This window comes from Canis aureus, chromosome 23, assembly GCF_053574225.1.
Source record: "Canis aureus isolate CA01 chromosome 23, VMU_Caureus_v.1.0, whole genome shotgun sequence".
Taxonomy (NCBI): Eukaryota; Metazoa; Chordata; class Mammalia; order Carnivora; family Canidae; genus Canis; species Canis aureus.
The window spans coordinates 26,470,551-26,488,228 of NC_135633.1; the positions used below are offsets into that span (position 1 = coordinate 26,470,551).

Consider the following 17,678-nt stretch of genomic DNA (forward strand, 5'->3'; position numbering starts at 1 on the left):
TGGAGCCTGCTTCTCCCCCTGCCTGTGTCTCTGCCTCTCTCTCTCTTTCCCTATCATAAATAAATAAAATCTTTTAAAAAAAAAAACAGTATCTGAAACTGAAAAGACAATATTCAGTCTTGGGGAGAATATAGAACAGATACTCTCATATCTGTTGGTAGAATGTAAAATGTACAACTTCTTTACAAAATAATTTGGCAGTTACTTAAGAAGATCCAGCCATTCCACTCCTATGTATTTATCCAAGAGAAATAAAACCATCTGTCCACACAAAAATGTTCAAAGCAGCTTTATTTATAATATCTAAAAATAGAAACTTAAATGTTCATCAAGTGGTGAATGGATAAACAAATTGTGGTATACCCATACAATAGAATACTACTCAGCAAAAGAAAAAGAAATGAACATCAATACACACAACATAAAATGTAAAATAATTCTGCTGATGAAAGAAGCCATACAAAAAAAAGAGTACACAGCGAATAATTCTATTTATATAGAACTAAAATTCTAAACAATGCAAACTAATCTATAGTGATAAGTAGATTAGTGATTGCCTGAGTAATAATGGGGAAAAGACAATCACTGAGGAGTGAGTGAAAGGGAGGGATTATAATGAGACATGAAAAAACTTTGGGTGGCTATACATATGTTCTTATCCTGATTGTGAGGATAGTTTCACAGGTATATAACTCAATAAGGCTTTTTTTTTTTTTTAAGATTTTATTTTTCAGTAATCTTTATAGCCAGCATGGAGCTTGAACCAACAACCCCAAGATCTGGAGTCATACATTCTACCATCTGAGCCAGCCAGGTACTCCTAAGGTTGTTTAAGAAAAAAGTCAGTATAGTGAAACTTGTGTAAGAGTGAGAGCAGTAAAGGGTGGGGGAGTGCAGAGGGATTTTTGGGGTGGTGTTAATGTTCTGTTTTGTTTTGTTTTAAGATTTAATTTATTTATGCATGAGAGACATAGAGAGAGAGAGAGAGAGAGAGGCAGAGACACAGGCAGAGGAAGAAGCAGGCTCCAGCCAGGGAGCCCGACATGGGACTCGATCCCAGGTCTCCAGGATCCCACCTGGGATGAAGGCAGCGCTAAACCGCTGAGCCACAAGAGCTGCCCTAATGTTCTGTTTCTTGACCTGGACACTAGTTATATGGTATGTTCCCTTTGAAAATTCATGGAGCTGTATTTAGGATCTATACACTTTTCTCTACATACGTTATACATCAATTTTTAAACAGCTTATTAAAAAGAAAATAGAATATTAATATACATTCATTAGAATGTCACTTTTTCATGTTAGACAATACCAAGTATTGGCAAAGATGTGAAGCAACTGGAACTCTAATATATTGCTGTTAAGCATGTAAACTGCCATAATCACTTTAGAAAACCAGGTATAACTATTAAAGTACTAACATACATATATACCCAGTGACCCAGCAGCACTACTCCCAGGTGTATACCTAACAGAAATGCATCCATATGTCCATCAAAACACATGTACAACAGTTTTCCTTAGAAGCAACAATCAAAATCACCCAAAAACTGGAAGCAACTGAAATTTTAATCATCAGTGAAGTGGAAAACAAATTTTGGATATGTTTTCATTCAGTGAATACTATACAGTAATGAAAAAGAACAAGCTATTCCTACAATGCAACATATATGAAGCTCAAAATTTAATGGTGAACAAAAGAAATCAGACACAGAAGAGTAGACAGTATATAATACCATTTAATTAAAATTCAAAAACACTAAACAATCCAAAGGTAACTACTATGATAAGAATCAGTATACTGGTTACCACAGGAAGGTAGGAGTAATAACTGCTTCTCAGACCCTGGTAATGTTCTGCATCTTAATCTGAAAAGTAGCTATGTGACTGTGTTCACTTCATAAAAATTTATCACAATATACTCAAGAGTTGTCCATCTTACTATATATATATTGTATCTCAATTTCTCAATCTTTTTCTTTTAACCTCTACACCCAACATGGGGCTTGAACTCACAAACCCAAGATCAAGTCACATGCTCTACCTACTATGCCAGCCAGACACCCCATTTCATTTTTTAAAATCTACCCCCAAAATTTCAACCCTATACTGACCAAAAGAAGGAAAGAAAAAGAAATAATTTAAATAGTTCAGCTCTCCTCTCTGATCACACCTCATCACCAATGAGGGTATGTCCTCAGACAGCAAATGCAAATAATAAGCCTGACATTAGTGCATACTGGCAAAATCCACAGATAAAGTATCAGTCATCTGAAGGGTTTCTCCACTACTGACAGGCAGCAAAAACATTGTTGAGGCAGCTAAAGAAGAATACAGAGATAGCTTTGTCTGTTTATATCATCAGAAATAAATTGAAAAAGTAATTGGAAAAATATTGAAGAGCAAGAAGAACTGAGAAAAATCACCTAAAAAGCAAATATGACAAATAACAAGAAGAATCAGCACACTGACTCTCCATAATTGTGCTCAATTGTCTCAAGCAGAGAGACACTGGAACGCTGTAATTTCCGAATATTATTATTCTATGAAATCTTAAAATATACATTAGTACCTTATACAGTTTATACATTCTATAGAATTGTATAAACAAAACCAAGTATAACTTACTTAAAACACATTTAAAGAAATTTTTCAAGAATAAATTAGACTGCTCTGTAAAATGCAATTCCACTGCACTATATACCTATATGAACACAAAAATACATATATTTACACACAAACAATATAAATGTTAAAAAACACAAACACACCTAAAACACACACACACACACACACACACACACACACACACACACGGGGCAGCCCCGGTGGCTCAGCGGTTTAGCGCCGCCTACAGCTCAGGGCGTGATCCTGGAGACCCAGGATCGAGTCCCACATCAGGCACCCTTCATGGAGCCTGCTTCTCCCTCTGCGTGTGTCTCTGCCTCTCTCTCTCTCTCTCCTCTCTGTGTATTCTCATAAATAAATAAATAAAATCTTTAAACACACACACACATATATATATATATATATATGTATATACATATATATAGATAGATAGATATGCACTTAATAGAACAAGAGATAGAAGTCTAAATACATCATTCAGAATTAGAAAAGTAAACAAAGGCACTAAAATAGCGCCAAATTATACTGGAAAGAGTAGGCCAAAAAGGAATGGCTTAGGAAGCTAATTTCTCATTTACTATAAGAAGTAATCGAGCAATAATGTCTAGAGTTGACAAATCATGAATCAGTTACAAGCACATTGGAAACGATCATCAGGAGAACCAAGAGAGTCATCTACTTTTAATCTTTTCTCTGAGGATTGTGATTGCAATTGGGACAAAGGACTGCTAATTTTCATGCAATTTAAGGTACTGTCTTATTTTTTTTTAATTTTTTTTTATTTTTATTTATTTATGATAGTCACAGAGAGAGAGAGAGGCAGAGACACAGGCAGAGGGAGAAGCAGGCTCCATGCACCGGGAGCCCGATGTGGGATTCGATCCTGGGTCTCCAGGATCGCGCCCTGGGCCAAAGGCAGGCGCCAAACCGCTGCGCCACCCAGGGATCCCCTGTCTTATATTTTTAATCATGAACTTGCCCTAAATAGGGCAATGAGTCTATTTAGCTTTGATTATTAAAACTTTAAATACAAAAATTTTCACTTCATAAATTTTAAGAGCAGATCCTATATACTTTGATCCCGGTGGAAACACATCTGTAAAAGGCATAATATCTGTCCCTATTTCACAGGTTTACTGAGAGGGTTAAAACAGATAATGTATGTAAAATAATCAGCAAGGTGCCTGGTACAAGAATTCAATTCAATTTTAGCTATCATTACTAGTATTTAGTATATTTGCATAGAATAAGGTTCAACACTAATTATTAGAACTGACAGTAATTCATTATGTAAAGTACCTGATTAATAAGCACTCAATAACTAATGAGTGAATTAATGAGTCTATATAGCTTTCAAGAAATAATTATCTTCTAAGAATACCAAATAAAATACAGTCACCTTGTTAACTACAGTGAAATCAGAATAAAACTAAAATCAAGACCTGACAAAGCACAAAAAAATCATGTCCTAATTTCACTATTTATATTAAGAATAGAAGCAGTAGCAGCAGCAACAGTAGTTACCATGTACAGCATTTCCTTCTAATGCTTTCCTGTATTTTTAAATTCTGTTTCAAATACTACATTTATAATTTTGGGAGTGGGAAGAGATCAGTTTTAGAATTCTATCCCACAAAGGAAGTAATTGCTTACAAGGGCCAAAATTTCCAAATTATGTCACGTTGTTTTTGTACAAGGAAAGGTAGTCATTAATTCTTAACGTATCTACAAAATGATATATCAACATAATTTTATTCTTGGCACATTTAGTTACCTGGGTGCAAATAAGATTCTAACTAAAATTAAAGAAGGAAATGTTTAAATTTCCCTAGAAATAGCACTATGCCATCCCCTGAAAGTACACTATTCTTTATCAACAGAGACCTAAAGAGAAATAAATGCCTGACTGGACAAAATGAAATTAACCTTCCATAAGATTAGAGAGCATAGGATATATAAGAGAATGAATATACAGCTGACCCTTGAAAAATGTGGAGATTATGGGGTGCCAACCCCCAATATAATAAAAAATACACATACAACTTTGACTTCCTAAAAATTTAACTATTAATAACCTACCGTTGACCAGAAGATTTACTAATAACATAGTAAATTAACACATATGTTGTATGTATTATATATTGTATCTTTATAATAAAGTAATCTAGAGAAAAGAAAATATTAGTAAGAAAATTATGAGGATGAGGAAATACATTTACAGTACTGTACATAAATTCATTAAAAAAAAACACATTTAAGCAGACCCATGCAATTCAAACCCATGATGTTCAAGGGTCAAGTATCTATACTTTATAAAATATATGTATTATTATTTACACTTGTAAATACTTTACAAATACTATAAATATTATCTTCTTTCCAAAGGTACATAACCTTCACTGTAGTAAGGAGCAACTTACCTCCTAATCTAGAGATCCAAATGGAGTAAAGGGAGGATCAAACTGAGATAGCCAGAAATAAGAAGGAAAACAGGATGCACGAATAACAAAGTTTTTCTCCAATGACCATATCTGCCTTAAAGTCAAAGAAGAAGTATACCTAGAATGGCCAACTCAATTTCCAAGCTTACCTGTGCATACTCTCTTTCAATGGCAGCCTTCTTCTGACTGAATGTCCTAAAAGCACAAATAAAAATTCATTACCAGAAGTATAATAATAATTTTATGTAAATTTACAAACACATCCTCAGATACTACCTGGTAAGCTGTGTTCAGGAAAAGGACAATATTTTATTCACTTATGTTCTTCGGAGTACTGCTGACAAAAGACTCTGAAAACAGAAAATCTACATTCAAATCCAGCCTCCACCATGTACTAGCTGTATGACCTTGGTCAAATCACTTGACTTTTCTGTGCCTCAAAATGGGGATAGTAACAGTACCCACCTGATAGGGACAGTATAAAATTTACTTAAGTAAAATATATAAAGTGCTCAAAACTGTATCTAACACACAGTAAAAGCTATATATGCCAGCTACTTTTAGGACAATGGCTAATGCACAGTAGGTACTAATAATATTTACTGAACTTAACCAACATAGAGGGAACTACAGAAAACAAAGTAAAAATTAAATTTGGGGGGCACCTGGCTGGCTCAGTTAGTGAAGCATGTAACTCTTAATTTTGGGGTTGTTAAGTTTGAGCCGCATGCTAGATGTAGAGATTACTTTAAAATAAAATCTTTAAAAAGAGAAAATCAAGGGCACATGAGTGGCACAATCAGTTACACATCCAATTATTGGTTTTGGCTCAGGTCATTGATCTCAGGGTCACAAGATCAAGCTCTGCAGTGGGCTCCGTGCTTGGTGCACAGTCTGCTTAAGACTCTCCCACTTGCCCCTTCCCACTACATGTGCATGCACACGCATTCTCTCTCTCAAATAAATAAAACGTTTTTAAAAAGAAGAAAATCAATTTTTGATCAACATAAAAAATAGTCAAATTAATTCCTTCATTCCAATCCTTTGTAACAGAGTTACAAAACAAAGTATAAGGCCACTAAATGTAGTATGATGGGTACACCCTGTCCATACATGTATTATATTTTATAGATTCTATGGTAATATTTTTTACATTTTAACATTTATGATATTGGGATTCATCTTTTAATAATGATTAGCAGTATTTTCTTCTATCTTAACACTACGTGAAATAACAGTACACCTTACAAACCCAAACCATAGGCAAAGTAGTCAATGAGATATAATAATATTGACAATTTTTCTTAAATAGTCTGAGCTTAAAGACTTCTCTTTTAGGGGCCAGATATCTGTGCTCTTAAAAGCACTTAAAAGGAGGGATCCCTGGGTGGCTCAGCGGTTTAGCGCCTGCCTTCGGCCCACGGTGTAATTCTGGAGTCCCAGGATCGAGTCCCACATCGGGCTCCCTGCATGGAGCCTGCTTCTCCCTCTGCTTGTGTCTCTGTTTCTCTCTGTGTCTCTCATGAATAAATAAATAAAATCTTTAAAAAAAAAAAAAAGCACTTAACAAGGTGAAGATATCAGAGTAAAAAGTGTAAAATACAAACAAAGAGCTGGATTTGAAATAAGGGATAATTTAATCCAAAACTTCCACTTTAAAAAATTTTTTTTAATTTACCAACATGACTATTCATTTCTTAGATAAGAAATATAACTATTTGGGATGCCTGGGTGGCTCAGTGGTTGAGCATCTATCTGCCTTTAGCTCAGGGAGTGATCCCGGGGTCCAGGATCAAGTCCTGCATCGGGCTCCCTGCAAGGAACCTGCTTCTCCCTCTGCCTATGTCTGCCTCTCTCTCTTTCATGAATAAATAAATAAAATTTTAAAAAAAAGATAACTATTTTAGATGTTACTACATTTATTTTGAGTGGATAACTTATTTAGCCTTAAAAAAGGATGGAAACACCGACATATGCTACATAGGAAGGATGAACCTTGAGTACATTATGCTGAATGAAGTCAGTCAGTCACAAAAAGACAAATACTTTAGGGTTCCATTTATATGAGGTACTTAGAGTAGTGAAATCATATAGACAGAAAGAATGGAGGTTACCAGGGGCTGGGAAGAGAGGATCAGAGGAGTCATTATTTAATCAGTACAGTTTCAGTTTTACAAGATAAGGAGTTCTGGAGATAGATGATGGTGATAGTTGCAGAACAATATGAAGTACTTAATACCATTAACTATACACTTAAAAATGGCTAAGATTTATATCATATATTTTACTATAGCAAAAAATAAAAGGGAAAAAAAAGTAAAGCAAGACCTTTTCCTTAAGAATGTTCAAGTGAAGAGTCCAAGAAAACAAGTACTCTTTTACTCTGAACATGCATATCAACTAATTTTAAAGTTCTCAGTGGGATTTTTAGTTATGAAATAATTACATGTCTACTAAGTAATTTTCTGTTCTAACTAAAGAAAACATATCCAAGTTGGCAACTATTCAAAATCAACATCATTAATATTAGAAATCTATTTATTATAATTCAGTCAAGAGAGTACAAAAAATCTTCTCATAATCTCCATATAAAATGAAAAGGCATTTGTTAAAATTCAACATCAGTTTCTCATAAACATCTTTAGAAATATTAATGGGTGCTATAATTAAACAGATGGACAAGAACAAGTGATGGTAAGAACGTGGAGAAATTAGAACTCTCATGCAACACTAGGAGGAATGTAAAATGGTACAGCTGCTTTAGAAAATCACAGTCTGGGAGTTCCTCAAAAGGTTAAACATAGTATTATCATATGACCCAGAAGTTCTATTCCTAGGTATATACCCAAGAAAACTTAAAACATATGTCTATACAAAAATCTGTTAAAGAACATTCATAGCAGCACTATTCCTGATCACCAAAAGTGATCAGGTAAGTTGGTGGACATTTGGGTAGTTGATATGCATGTTCAGAGTAAAAGAGTTGTTGTTTTCTTGGAGACTTCACTTGAACATTATCTGATGATCAGATAAACAAGATGTGGTATATTATATGGTATTATTCAAATATTATTCAAAAAAGGAATGAAGGGGTGCCTGGGATGGCTCAGCCAGGTGAGCATCTGTCTTCAGCTCAGGTCATGATCTCCGGGTCCTGGGACTGAGTCCCACATCAGGCTTACTGCTCAGCAGTAGTCTGCTTTTCTCTCTCTCTCTCTCTCTCTCTTCCCTTCCCCATCTCTCATTCTCTCTCTCAAATAAAAATAAATCTTTTTTTAAAAAAAGGAATGAAATACTAATACATGATACAGTATGGATGAACCTGGAAAGCACTATGCTAAGAAGTCACATAAAAGGCCACATATTATATGATTCCATTTATACAGAATGTCCCAGAATAAGCAAGTCTATAGAAAGTAGATCAGTGGTTGCTAAGGGATGGAGAGTTTAGATAAGTCTGTCATTATTTCAAAAGTATTTTTCTTTTAATTAGATAAGTTGATCATAAAGTTCATATGGAAAAATGAACATTCAATAGTCACAAACATTCTGAAAAATAATATTTTTAAAAGACCTACCTTAACTAGATAATAAAAATTAATTTAAAAAGTGACAATACTTAAGACAGCTTGGTAATGGAACACAAGTAAGATAACGGAACATAAGGTCAAAAATATATCCAAAATAGAGCTACGCTATACCCAACAATGACACTATTAGGTATTTATCGAAAGGATACAAACATAGTGATTGAAAGGGACACCTGCACCCCAATGTTTATAGAGGCAAGGTCCACCAACAGCCAAAGCATGAAAAAAGCCCAGATGTCCATCAACAGATGAATGGATAAAAATTTGGTATATGTGTACGCGCGTGCGCACACACACACACAAAATTTGGTATATGTGAACGCACACGCGCACACACACACACAGAGGAATATTACTCAGCCATCAATAAGAATAAAATCTTGCCATTTGCAACAACGTGGACAGAACTAGAGGGTATTAGGTGCTATGTGAAATAAGTCAGAGAAAGACAAATATCCTATAATTTCATTCATATGTGGAATTTTAGAAACAAAACAGATGAACACAGAGGAAGGGAAGGAAAAATAAAATAAAATGAAATCAGGGAGGGAGACAAACCATAAGAGACTCTTAACTCTAGAAAATAAACTGAGAGTTGCTGGAGGGGAGCTGGGTGGGGGGATGGGGTAACTGGGTGATGGATATTAAGGAGGGCACGTGTGTAGTGAGCACTGAATATTGTATGCAACTGATGAATCACCAAATTCTACCTCTGAAACTAATAATACACTGTATATTAATTAAATTGATTTTTTAAAAGACAGTGGCTTTCAGGGTGTTACACATCAGTCACAGCAGTGAGATTAGTCAATGCTCCCTGATCTCTGGGTCCCAGCTATGCTGGTGATCAGTTAGGCCCAGCTGTGGATCCCTGCCTTTTGCTTCTCTTTATCTCCACATAATTTTGTAAGCACATAATTACTTGCATGAAATCACTTTTAACTGGAATGTCCAAAGTAAAGAATTTGTTTTTTGCATTGAAAAAAAAGGGAAAGAAAGAAATACACCCAAATACACAAAAATTTAGTAACTGGAAAAGAGAACACTTTGACTCAAAGGGGAAAATATGGATTACTTAGTAAATTGTTCTGAGGTAGCTTTATACGAAGATGCAATGTTAAAAAAATAGAAAAGTTAACAGAATAATGTATAGATAATATACTATCTTTTCATATAAAAATGTTTACACATATACACTGTATTATAACACTACTCAATTGCAATACAAACAGTCCCCAACGTACAATGGTTCAACTTATAATTTTTTGACTTCACAATAGTGTAAAAGTAACATCCATTCAGTAGAAACCATACTTCAAATTTTAAATTTTGATCTTTCCCTGAGCTAGCAATATGCAGCACAAAATTCTCCATTAGGATGCAAGGCAATATCAGCTAGCCCTAGCTCTCAGTCAGCCACACAATCCCAATGGGAAACAATTGATACACTTACAACCATTCTAAAGCCATACAACCATTGCTTTTTACTTTCAGTATAGCATTCAATAAATTACATGAAATACTCGACACTTTATTATAAAACAGGCTTTATGTTAGATGATTTTGCCCAACTGTAAGTTAATCTAAGTGTTCTCAGCATGCTTACAGTAGGCTAGGCTAAGTTATGATGTTCTGTAGGTTAGGTATATAAAATGCATTTTTGATTTAATGGTATTTTCAATCTTCAATGGGTTTATCAGAACATAACCCCACTGTAAGCCAAGAAAAATCTATAGTCCCTCAAATGAAAAACTGTTCTGTGGGAAAATGCCTACTGTGATCCCCTTAGGAATTACTGTGATAATATTCTCTCAAATATTAACACGAAACTGACTTGACAATGGCTCCATATGAAGAAAGGAACCGATGTCAACAGCAGAAGAAAGGGGATGCCTCAGTGGCTGGTGGCTCAGTAGCTGAGCATCTACCTTCGGCTCAAGGCGTGATCCCAGGGTCCTGGAATCAAGTCCCACATCAGGCTCCACACAGGGAGCTCGCTTCTCCCTTTAGGTCTCTGCCTCTATCTGTATGTCTCTCATGAATAAATAAAATCTTTAGTTTATTTATGAGAGATGGAGAGAGAGAGAGAGAGGCAGAGACACAGGCAGAGGGAGAAGCAGGCTCCATATAAGGGTCCCAATATGGGACTCAATCCTGGGACTCTGGGTTCAGGCCCTGAGCCAACAGCAGACACTCAACCGCTGAACCACCCAGGGGCCCCTAAATAAAATCTTTTTAAAAACTGTAGAAGAGGCAGCCCAGGTAGCTCAGCGGTTTAGCACCACCTTCAGCCCAGGGCGTGATCCTGAAGACCCGGGATCGAGTCCCACGTCAGGCTCCCTGCATGGAGCCTGCTTCTCCCTCTGCCTGTGTCTCTGCCTCTCTCTCTCTGTGTTTCTCTCATGAATAAATAAAAAATAAAAACCTTAAAAAAAATAGAAGAAAGACCTTTTACTGTATTGTTTGTATTATTTGAATTTATACCATGTGTACATGCATGTATTTTTGAGGTGAAATTTATATGACCACAATTAACCACTTTAAAGTATTCAGTCCAATAGCATTTTCTTTTTTTTTTTAAGATTTTATTTATTTATTTATTTGTGAGACAGAGAGAGAGAGAGAGAGAGAGAGGCAGAGACACAGGCAGAGGGAGAACAGGCTCCATGCCGGGAGCCCAACGCGGGACTCGATCCCGGGACTCCAGGATCGCACCCTGGGCCAAAGGCAGGCGCCAAACCACTGAGCCACCCAGGGATCCCTCAATAGCATTTTCATGTGTTCAGTGTATACGACTACCACCTCTCTCTACTTTCAAAACCTTTTAATTACTCCAGAAGAACACTGCATATCCACTAGGTAATCACTTCCATTCCCCCTACCCCATACCAACGAACTAATTTTCTGGCTCTACAGATTTACCTATTCTGGATATTTCATATAAAAAGAATCATGCAATGTGACCCTTTGTGTCTGGCTTCTTTGATTTAGAGTTTTCAACGTCCAAGTTGTAGAATGTATCAATACTTGATTACTTTTTGTGACTGAATAATACTCCATTGTATGGATATACTACAATTTGTTGATCCATTCATCCACTGACAGACATTTGGGTTGTTTCACATCTTCACTATTATGAGTAATGATGCTACAAACACTTGTTTATGGATTTCTATGTAGAAATAGGTTTTAAGTTCTCTTAGGTATATACCTAGGATTAAAACTACTGGGTCATATGGTAATTCTATGTTTAACTTGCTAAAGAATTTTCAAACTATTTTCCATAATGGCTATATCATTTTACATTCCCACTGCATATTTTTTAAATTTAATAGTTAAATAAAACAAACTATACTTTAAAAAATTATATTACATTCATTCATTAGAATCCTATATGGCCACTAAAAAGAATGTGGTAGCTCTATATATACTGGTATGGAGAGATATCCTCAATTAGCTCATGCAATAAATACTGGTCAGACACTGTATAGGTAATGATGATACAAAGGGAGTAAGACAGGCCAGTATAAATAAGAGTAAAAAAAATTATATAAAGAATAATTTAATAATAAATTGAAAAATGAGAAGTACTATGAAGAAAGCTACAATATGTTATCCATTATTTTTTTAAAGCTTCAGAAGAGTGTGTAAAGGAAGATCTCATCTTTAAAATATATTAAATATATATACCTCTATATAATACAGATGCCTATTTACACTAAAAAATACCTGAAAAATACATATAAGGGGAAGGACATTCAAAGAATATATGCCCAATTTTTATTGTTAAGGGAAGGGAGCAAGAGACTTTTATTTTCTACTCTGATCCTATGTTTGTTCCAATAATCTGTTATTTCTATAACAAGAAAAAATTAGTTATCTAATTTTCAATCTACTCCTACACTTATATGAAAAAAGTATAAATCCTGTATCATAGAAAGGAGTAAGAATAAATCCCTGCAATAATCACTTCTTTCATAAAATCCAATATTCTAAATAATTTTCCTAAAATAAAACTGATTAAGCTACTCTCCTACTAATATTTCTAAAATGGCTCCTCATCATTCCCAGACTAAAAATCTAAATTCCCTCAACATAACAGAAAAGGCTGTTAAGTGGTTTCATCTCTGTAAACTCCCCCATTCACATCCCAGATCCCAGCTAAAGCTCTTAAAAGGATCAGTAGGCTCATCTCATACTCTAGCAAATATAATCGTTTCTACTTGGAACAACTTCCCTCATTATTTGGCTTAACTTTTCCCCATCTGTCAAAAGTTAGCTTAAGCATGACCTCCTCTAAGAAGTCTTCCTGAATTCCTCTTGTGATCTGAATACCCTACTTCTGAGGTCCTCCAGCATTTTGTAACATAGCACCTACTTCAAGTATTTTAATAGTGAATTGACTATAGAGTTCCCTGAGAGCAATAAGTGTGCTTTGTATTTATATGTGTAGCACAGTACCTAAAAGCTGTAGAAGTTCATTTAATAAGTCTTTGCTGAATGAATGAACAGAAACTAAATAATTAGATTTTAGGCTCTTCAGGAGTTAAATAGCTCAGTAGGTTAGTTCCTGAAACAGGTAGAACCAAGATCATAATCTATAGCTATATGGACCAATTAAGTTTCTTGATCTTGGTCACAGATTATATCAGTAAACACACCATTTTGTATACATGAGCTTTAAATATCAAGGAGGATAAATGAGGGTGCAATAAAGGATTAACCTTGCCCAAAGAGAGGTCTGGCCTTTGCCCATGGCTTCTGAGGAGTATTCTCTAAACCTTCAGAATATCATGACTGATAATAGTGTTTTCATTTACCTGGGGACCTTAGGCCAGGCCAGATAGTCAATGCTAACAATGTGATTTACTGAGAGTAGTGTGGAGGAGAGGGGGATTGGGACAAATGATATCAACTCAACCTCTGAAGGAGCTGGAAACTAAGGTCAGCCACGTGGGCAGTCAATCATATCCAAGTGACCGAATATACCTCTTCCCTTAAGTGATTTTAAATTACATATTTTCACTATTAAAAAAAAAAAAAACCCACAACCTTCAGTAAACTTTCAGTGAGTTCTGTGAGTCCTTCTATGAATTATCAAATCTAAGAATGGTCCTAGGAACCTTTGATCTTGCAAATCATTTCTGAAGTGAGGGTGATCTTAGAGACCTCCAAACTTGCAGTCAGAGTTGTCTTGGGGACTCCCTAACTCTAGAATTCATCACCAGAATAAGCAGAACACCTCAAAATGTTCTAATTATTAATGGTGGTTGGAAATAGGATATCAATAACCATAATGATGAATGTTAAAAATAAACACATGCACTAAATGGCTAAAATTTAAAAAGACGAATTAACTATAAATATCAGTAAGAATACAGAGCAATGAGACTGTCAAGGGTGGGACTGTAAAATAATACAACCACTTTGGGGAAAAAATATGATATTTCTTATATACTTAAGCATACACCTATCTTGACATAACAATTTTAAAAGTAGGCATTTACTAAGAGGAATGAAAACAGATGTCCCTAAATTTAGACTTCACAAAAATACTTATAGCACCTTTATTCATAAACAGACAGAAACAAGAAGCAGTCTAGGTGTCCATCAGTGGGATAACAGATCAACAAACAGTGATACATATCCAAAATATATAAAGAACTTCTAAAACTCAACACCCAAAAAACAAATAATCCAATTAAAAATGGGCGCATGACATGATTGGACAACTTTCCAAAAAAGACATACAGATGGCCAACAGATATGCAAAAAGATGCTCAACCCACTCATCATCAAGAAAATAGAAATCAAAACTACAATGAGAGATTACCTTACACCGGTTAAAAGAGCTAAAATCAACAACACAAGGAAAAAGGAAGACTCTCCTGCACTGCTGGTAGGAATGCAAACTGGTGCAGCCACTCTAGACAACAGTATGGAGGTGCCTCAAAAGTTAAAAATAGAGCTAACCCTAATGATCTAGCCACTGAACTACTAAGTATTTTATCCAAAGAATACAAAAATGCTAATTCAAAGGGATACACATACCCCAATGTTTGCAACAGCATTACTCACAATAACCAAACTATGGAAGTAGCCCAAGTGTCCACTGATGATGGGTAAAGAAGATGTAGTATGTGTATGTAGATATAGATAATGGAATATTACTCAGCCAAAAAAAAGAATATATCTTGCTATTTGCAACAATGTAGATGGAGTGAGGAGTACTATGCCAAGTGAAATAAGTTAGAGAAAAACAAATACCATACCATTTCACTCATATGTGGAATTTAAGAAACAAAAACAAATGAGCAAGGGAAAAAAGAGGGAGAGAGAGAGAGAGAGAGAGAGAGAGAGAGGTAAACCAAGAAACAGATACTTAACTATAGAAAATAAACTAATGGTTACCAGAAAGGAGGTGGATAGGAGGATGGGTTAAATAGGTGAGAGAGATTAAGGAGTGTACTTGTGATGAGCATCAGGTATTGTAGGAAAGTGCTGAGTCACTATATTGTACACCTGAAACTAATATTACACTGTATGTTAACTGGGATTTAAATTTAAAAAATTTAAAAGATTAAAAAAGCAATGATATATTCTTAAAAGAGAGTAAAACAGCAATAAAAATAAATGGACTATAAGATGACTACCACATTTTTTATTATCCTGAGTTAATTTACCTATGTTATTTTACAAATAACACTGTGTAAATACAACTAATATCAAATATAAAAATAATTTTTTACCATGGACAACAAACTGGGGTAAGGGAACTAATACTTGTATTATTAGCCCATTGACAACTCTTCCATAAAAAAATATTTATGGGTGCTTGGGTGGTTGTCAGTGAAGCATCTGCCTTTGGCTCAGGTCATGATCTCAGGCTCCTGGGATTAGCAGGGAGCCTGCTACTCCCTCTTCCTCTGCCCCTCCCCACTACTTGTGTACACTCTCATGCTCTAGGGCTCTCTCAAATAAGTAAATTTTTTTTTAATCCTTATAATTTGTTCTGGAATCCAGTGGCTATTTTGCAGTCAATATGGCAGTAACATTAAAATGATGACATGAACATTTTTTTTAATATTTTTTAAGATTTCATTTTTTAAAGTAATCTCTATACCAACATGGGGCTCAAACTTACTACTCTGAGATTAAAAGTGACATGCTCTACCAAGCAAGCCAACCAGGCACTCCCACCCTCAAATATTTTTAAATCAATGCAAGTAGAATAAAGAACTAAAACTATGCAAGTCTGGCAGAGAGGAAATTATATGGCTCCTAATAAAAATATTCACTGACACCTGTCTTCTGAATTTCAGGTATTCTGCTAATCAGGCACAGGAAATATAAAGATGGAGACATGGACTCTCCATTCAAGGGATTCGCTAGCACAAAGTATAAATAGATGATGCCAAGATTCACAAATGCTATCATCATAAAATGAAATGTATAAGTGTTCTTATTTCTTATTAATTAGGCAACCTTGGGCAAGTTAATTTTCCTGCCTGTGCTTCAGTTTCCTATAAAAAGAACTCATCTACCTCATGGGATTATTATGAGGATGAAATGTACATATTTGTAAAGCACTTAGAACAGACTTGGCACACACTAAATGCTAGAAAAGTCTTTGTTAAATAAGTGCAAATACATTCCACATTTTATAATTATGAAATTTAATCCGGTTTAAATATTTTGACTAAATGAATATGCAAAGCACCAACAAAAAAACACATTTTAAGTAACTGGTCTTGATGACAGAGCAAAGTGAGAATCTCCCTACTCCTCTCAGAAATTACCCAAAAGCAAAAACAAAGAAAAAATACAATGCAAATATGATCTCCAATAAAACTAGAAAACATGAAATATAAGTCAAAGGCCGAAAGAGAGACAAACTGGAAAAAGAGGGTAAATATAAGGCATAAGGCTCCAAAACTCAAGGGGGAAGATACATACATTTCTTCAAGTATACTTCCTGAGGTATAAAATTGAAACCACATCTGCAACAACAAAAACAGGGGACATGGGCTGGGGGAAGGAGCTTTGCTGTTCACAGTTTGTAGAAGTAGAGGAGACAGTACTAAATTCGGAATCACACAAACAAGCTACACTAGCAGAAATTAGGCTGCTGGTGTGGCAAAAAGATAGTGAGACAGCCTACACTATGAACAGCCCTACAGCAGTAAATCCTCTCTGGTAGAGGAGAAATAAAATAAATTGGTACACACAACCCCAGTTATAAAGAAAATTACCGTAAATTTGGAAGACAGTAGCTACCCTGAGATACCTATTTCTGATATCCTAAAAAGCAGTACAGGAAGAACACTCTTCATTCAAAAATAACCCAAACAGAAGCAGGAAGAGAATATATAAATGCAAAATTTTAAAAAAGGAAAAACAGTAGCCAAAGGACAGTCATGAGAAAAATGCTGCCATGGAGCAGATAAAAAAATGTAACCATATACTTCAAATGAATTTTTAAAATTTAAGCAATAATTTTAAAAACTAATGAAGCAAATACCACTTCCAGATTGAATTAGAATGTTTAAGTGCCAAGAGTAATGCAATCTTGTTCCTGATCTGAGGAGGAAAGCTTTGTCTTGCGCCACTTAGTACAGCTGACCCTTGAACAACACAGGCAGTAAAAAAATCCATCCATGACTTCTTACTTCCCAAAACCTTAACTATCACAGACATCTGGTGACAGGCAGCCTTACCAATAACAGTCATATTTTGTATGTGCATCATATACATATTTTGTATATGTATTATAGTCCATACTCTTACAATAAACTAAGATGGATAAAAAGAAAATGTTAAGAAAATCGTAAGGGAAATAAATTTGCAGTACTGTATTATATCAAAATAATTGCACCCACACGGTTCAAATTCATGCTGTCCAAGAGTCAACTGTATAATGTTACTGTGGGTTTTTGTACATGCCCCTTATTATATTACGGAAGTTTCCTTTTATTCTTAGTTTACGGAGTGGTCTTTTTTTTAAGATTTTATTTATTTA

At 35.0% G+C, this 17,678-nt stretch overlaps 1 protein-coding gene across 5 annotated transcripts in view; it reads right to left on the reverse strand.

Annotated features, from left to right (window-relative positions):
- The window catches only part of FCHSD2 (FCH and double SH3 domains 2), a 338,349-nt gene that overhangs the window by 274,010 nt on the left and 46,661 nt on the right, over positions 1–17,678 (reverse strand). For 4 of the 5 annotated variants that reach the window (XM_077866897.1, XM_077866896.1, XM_077866900.1 and 1 more), the window contains one exon: positions 5,219–5,264. The exons of the other annotated variant lie outside the window; for it this stretch is intronic. In XM_077866897.1, the coding sequence (XP_077723023.1) occupies positions 5,219–5,264 (46 nt within the window). The remainder of the gene's footprint in view (positions 1–5,218; positions 5,265–17,678) is intronic. 5 annotated transcript variants of the gene reach the window in all.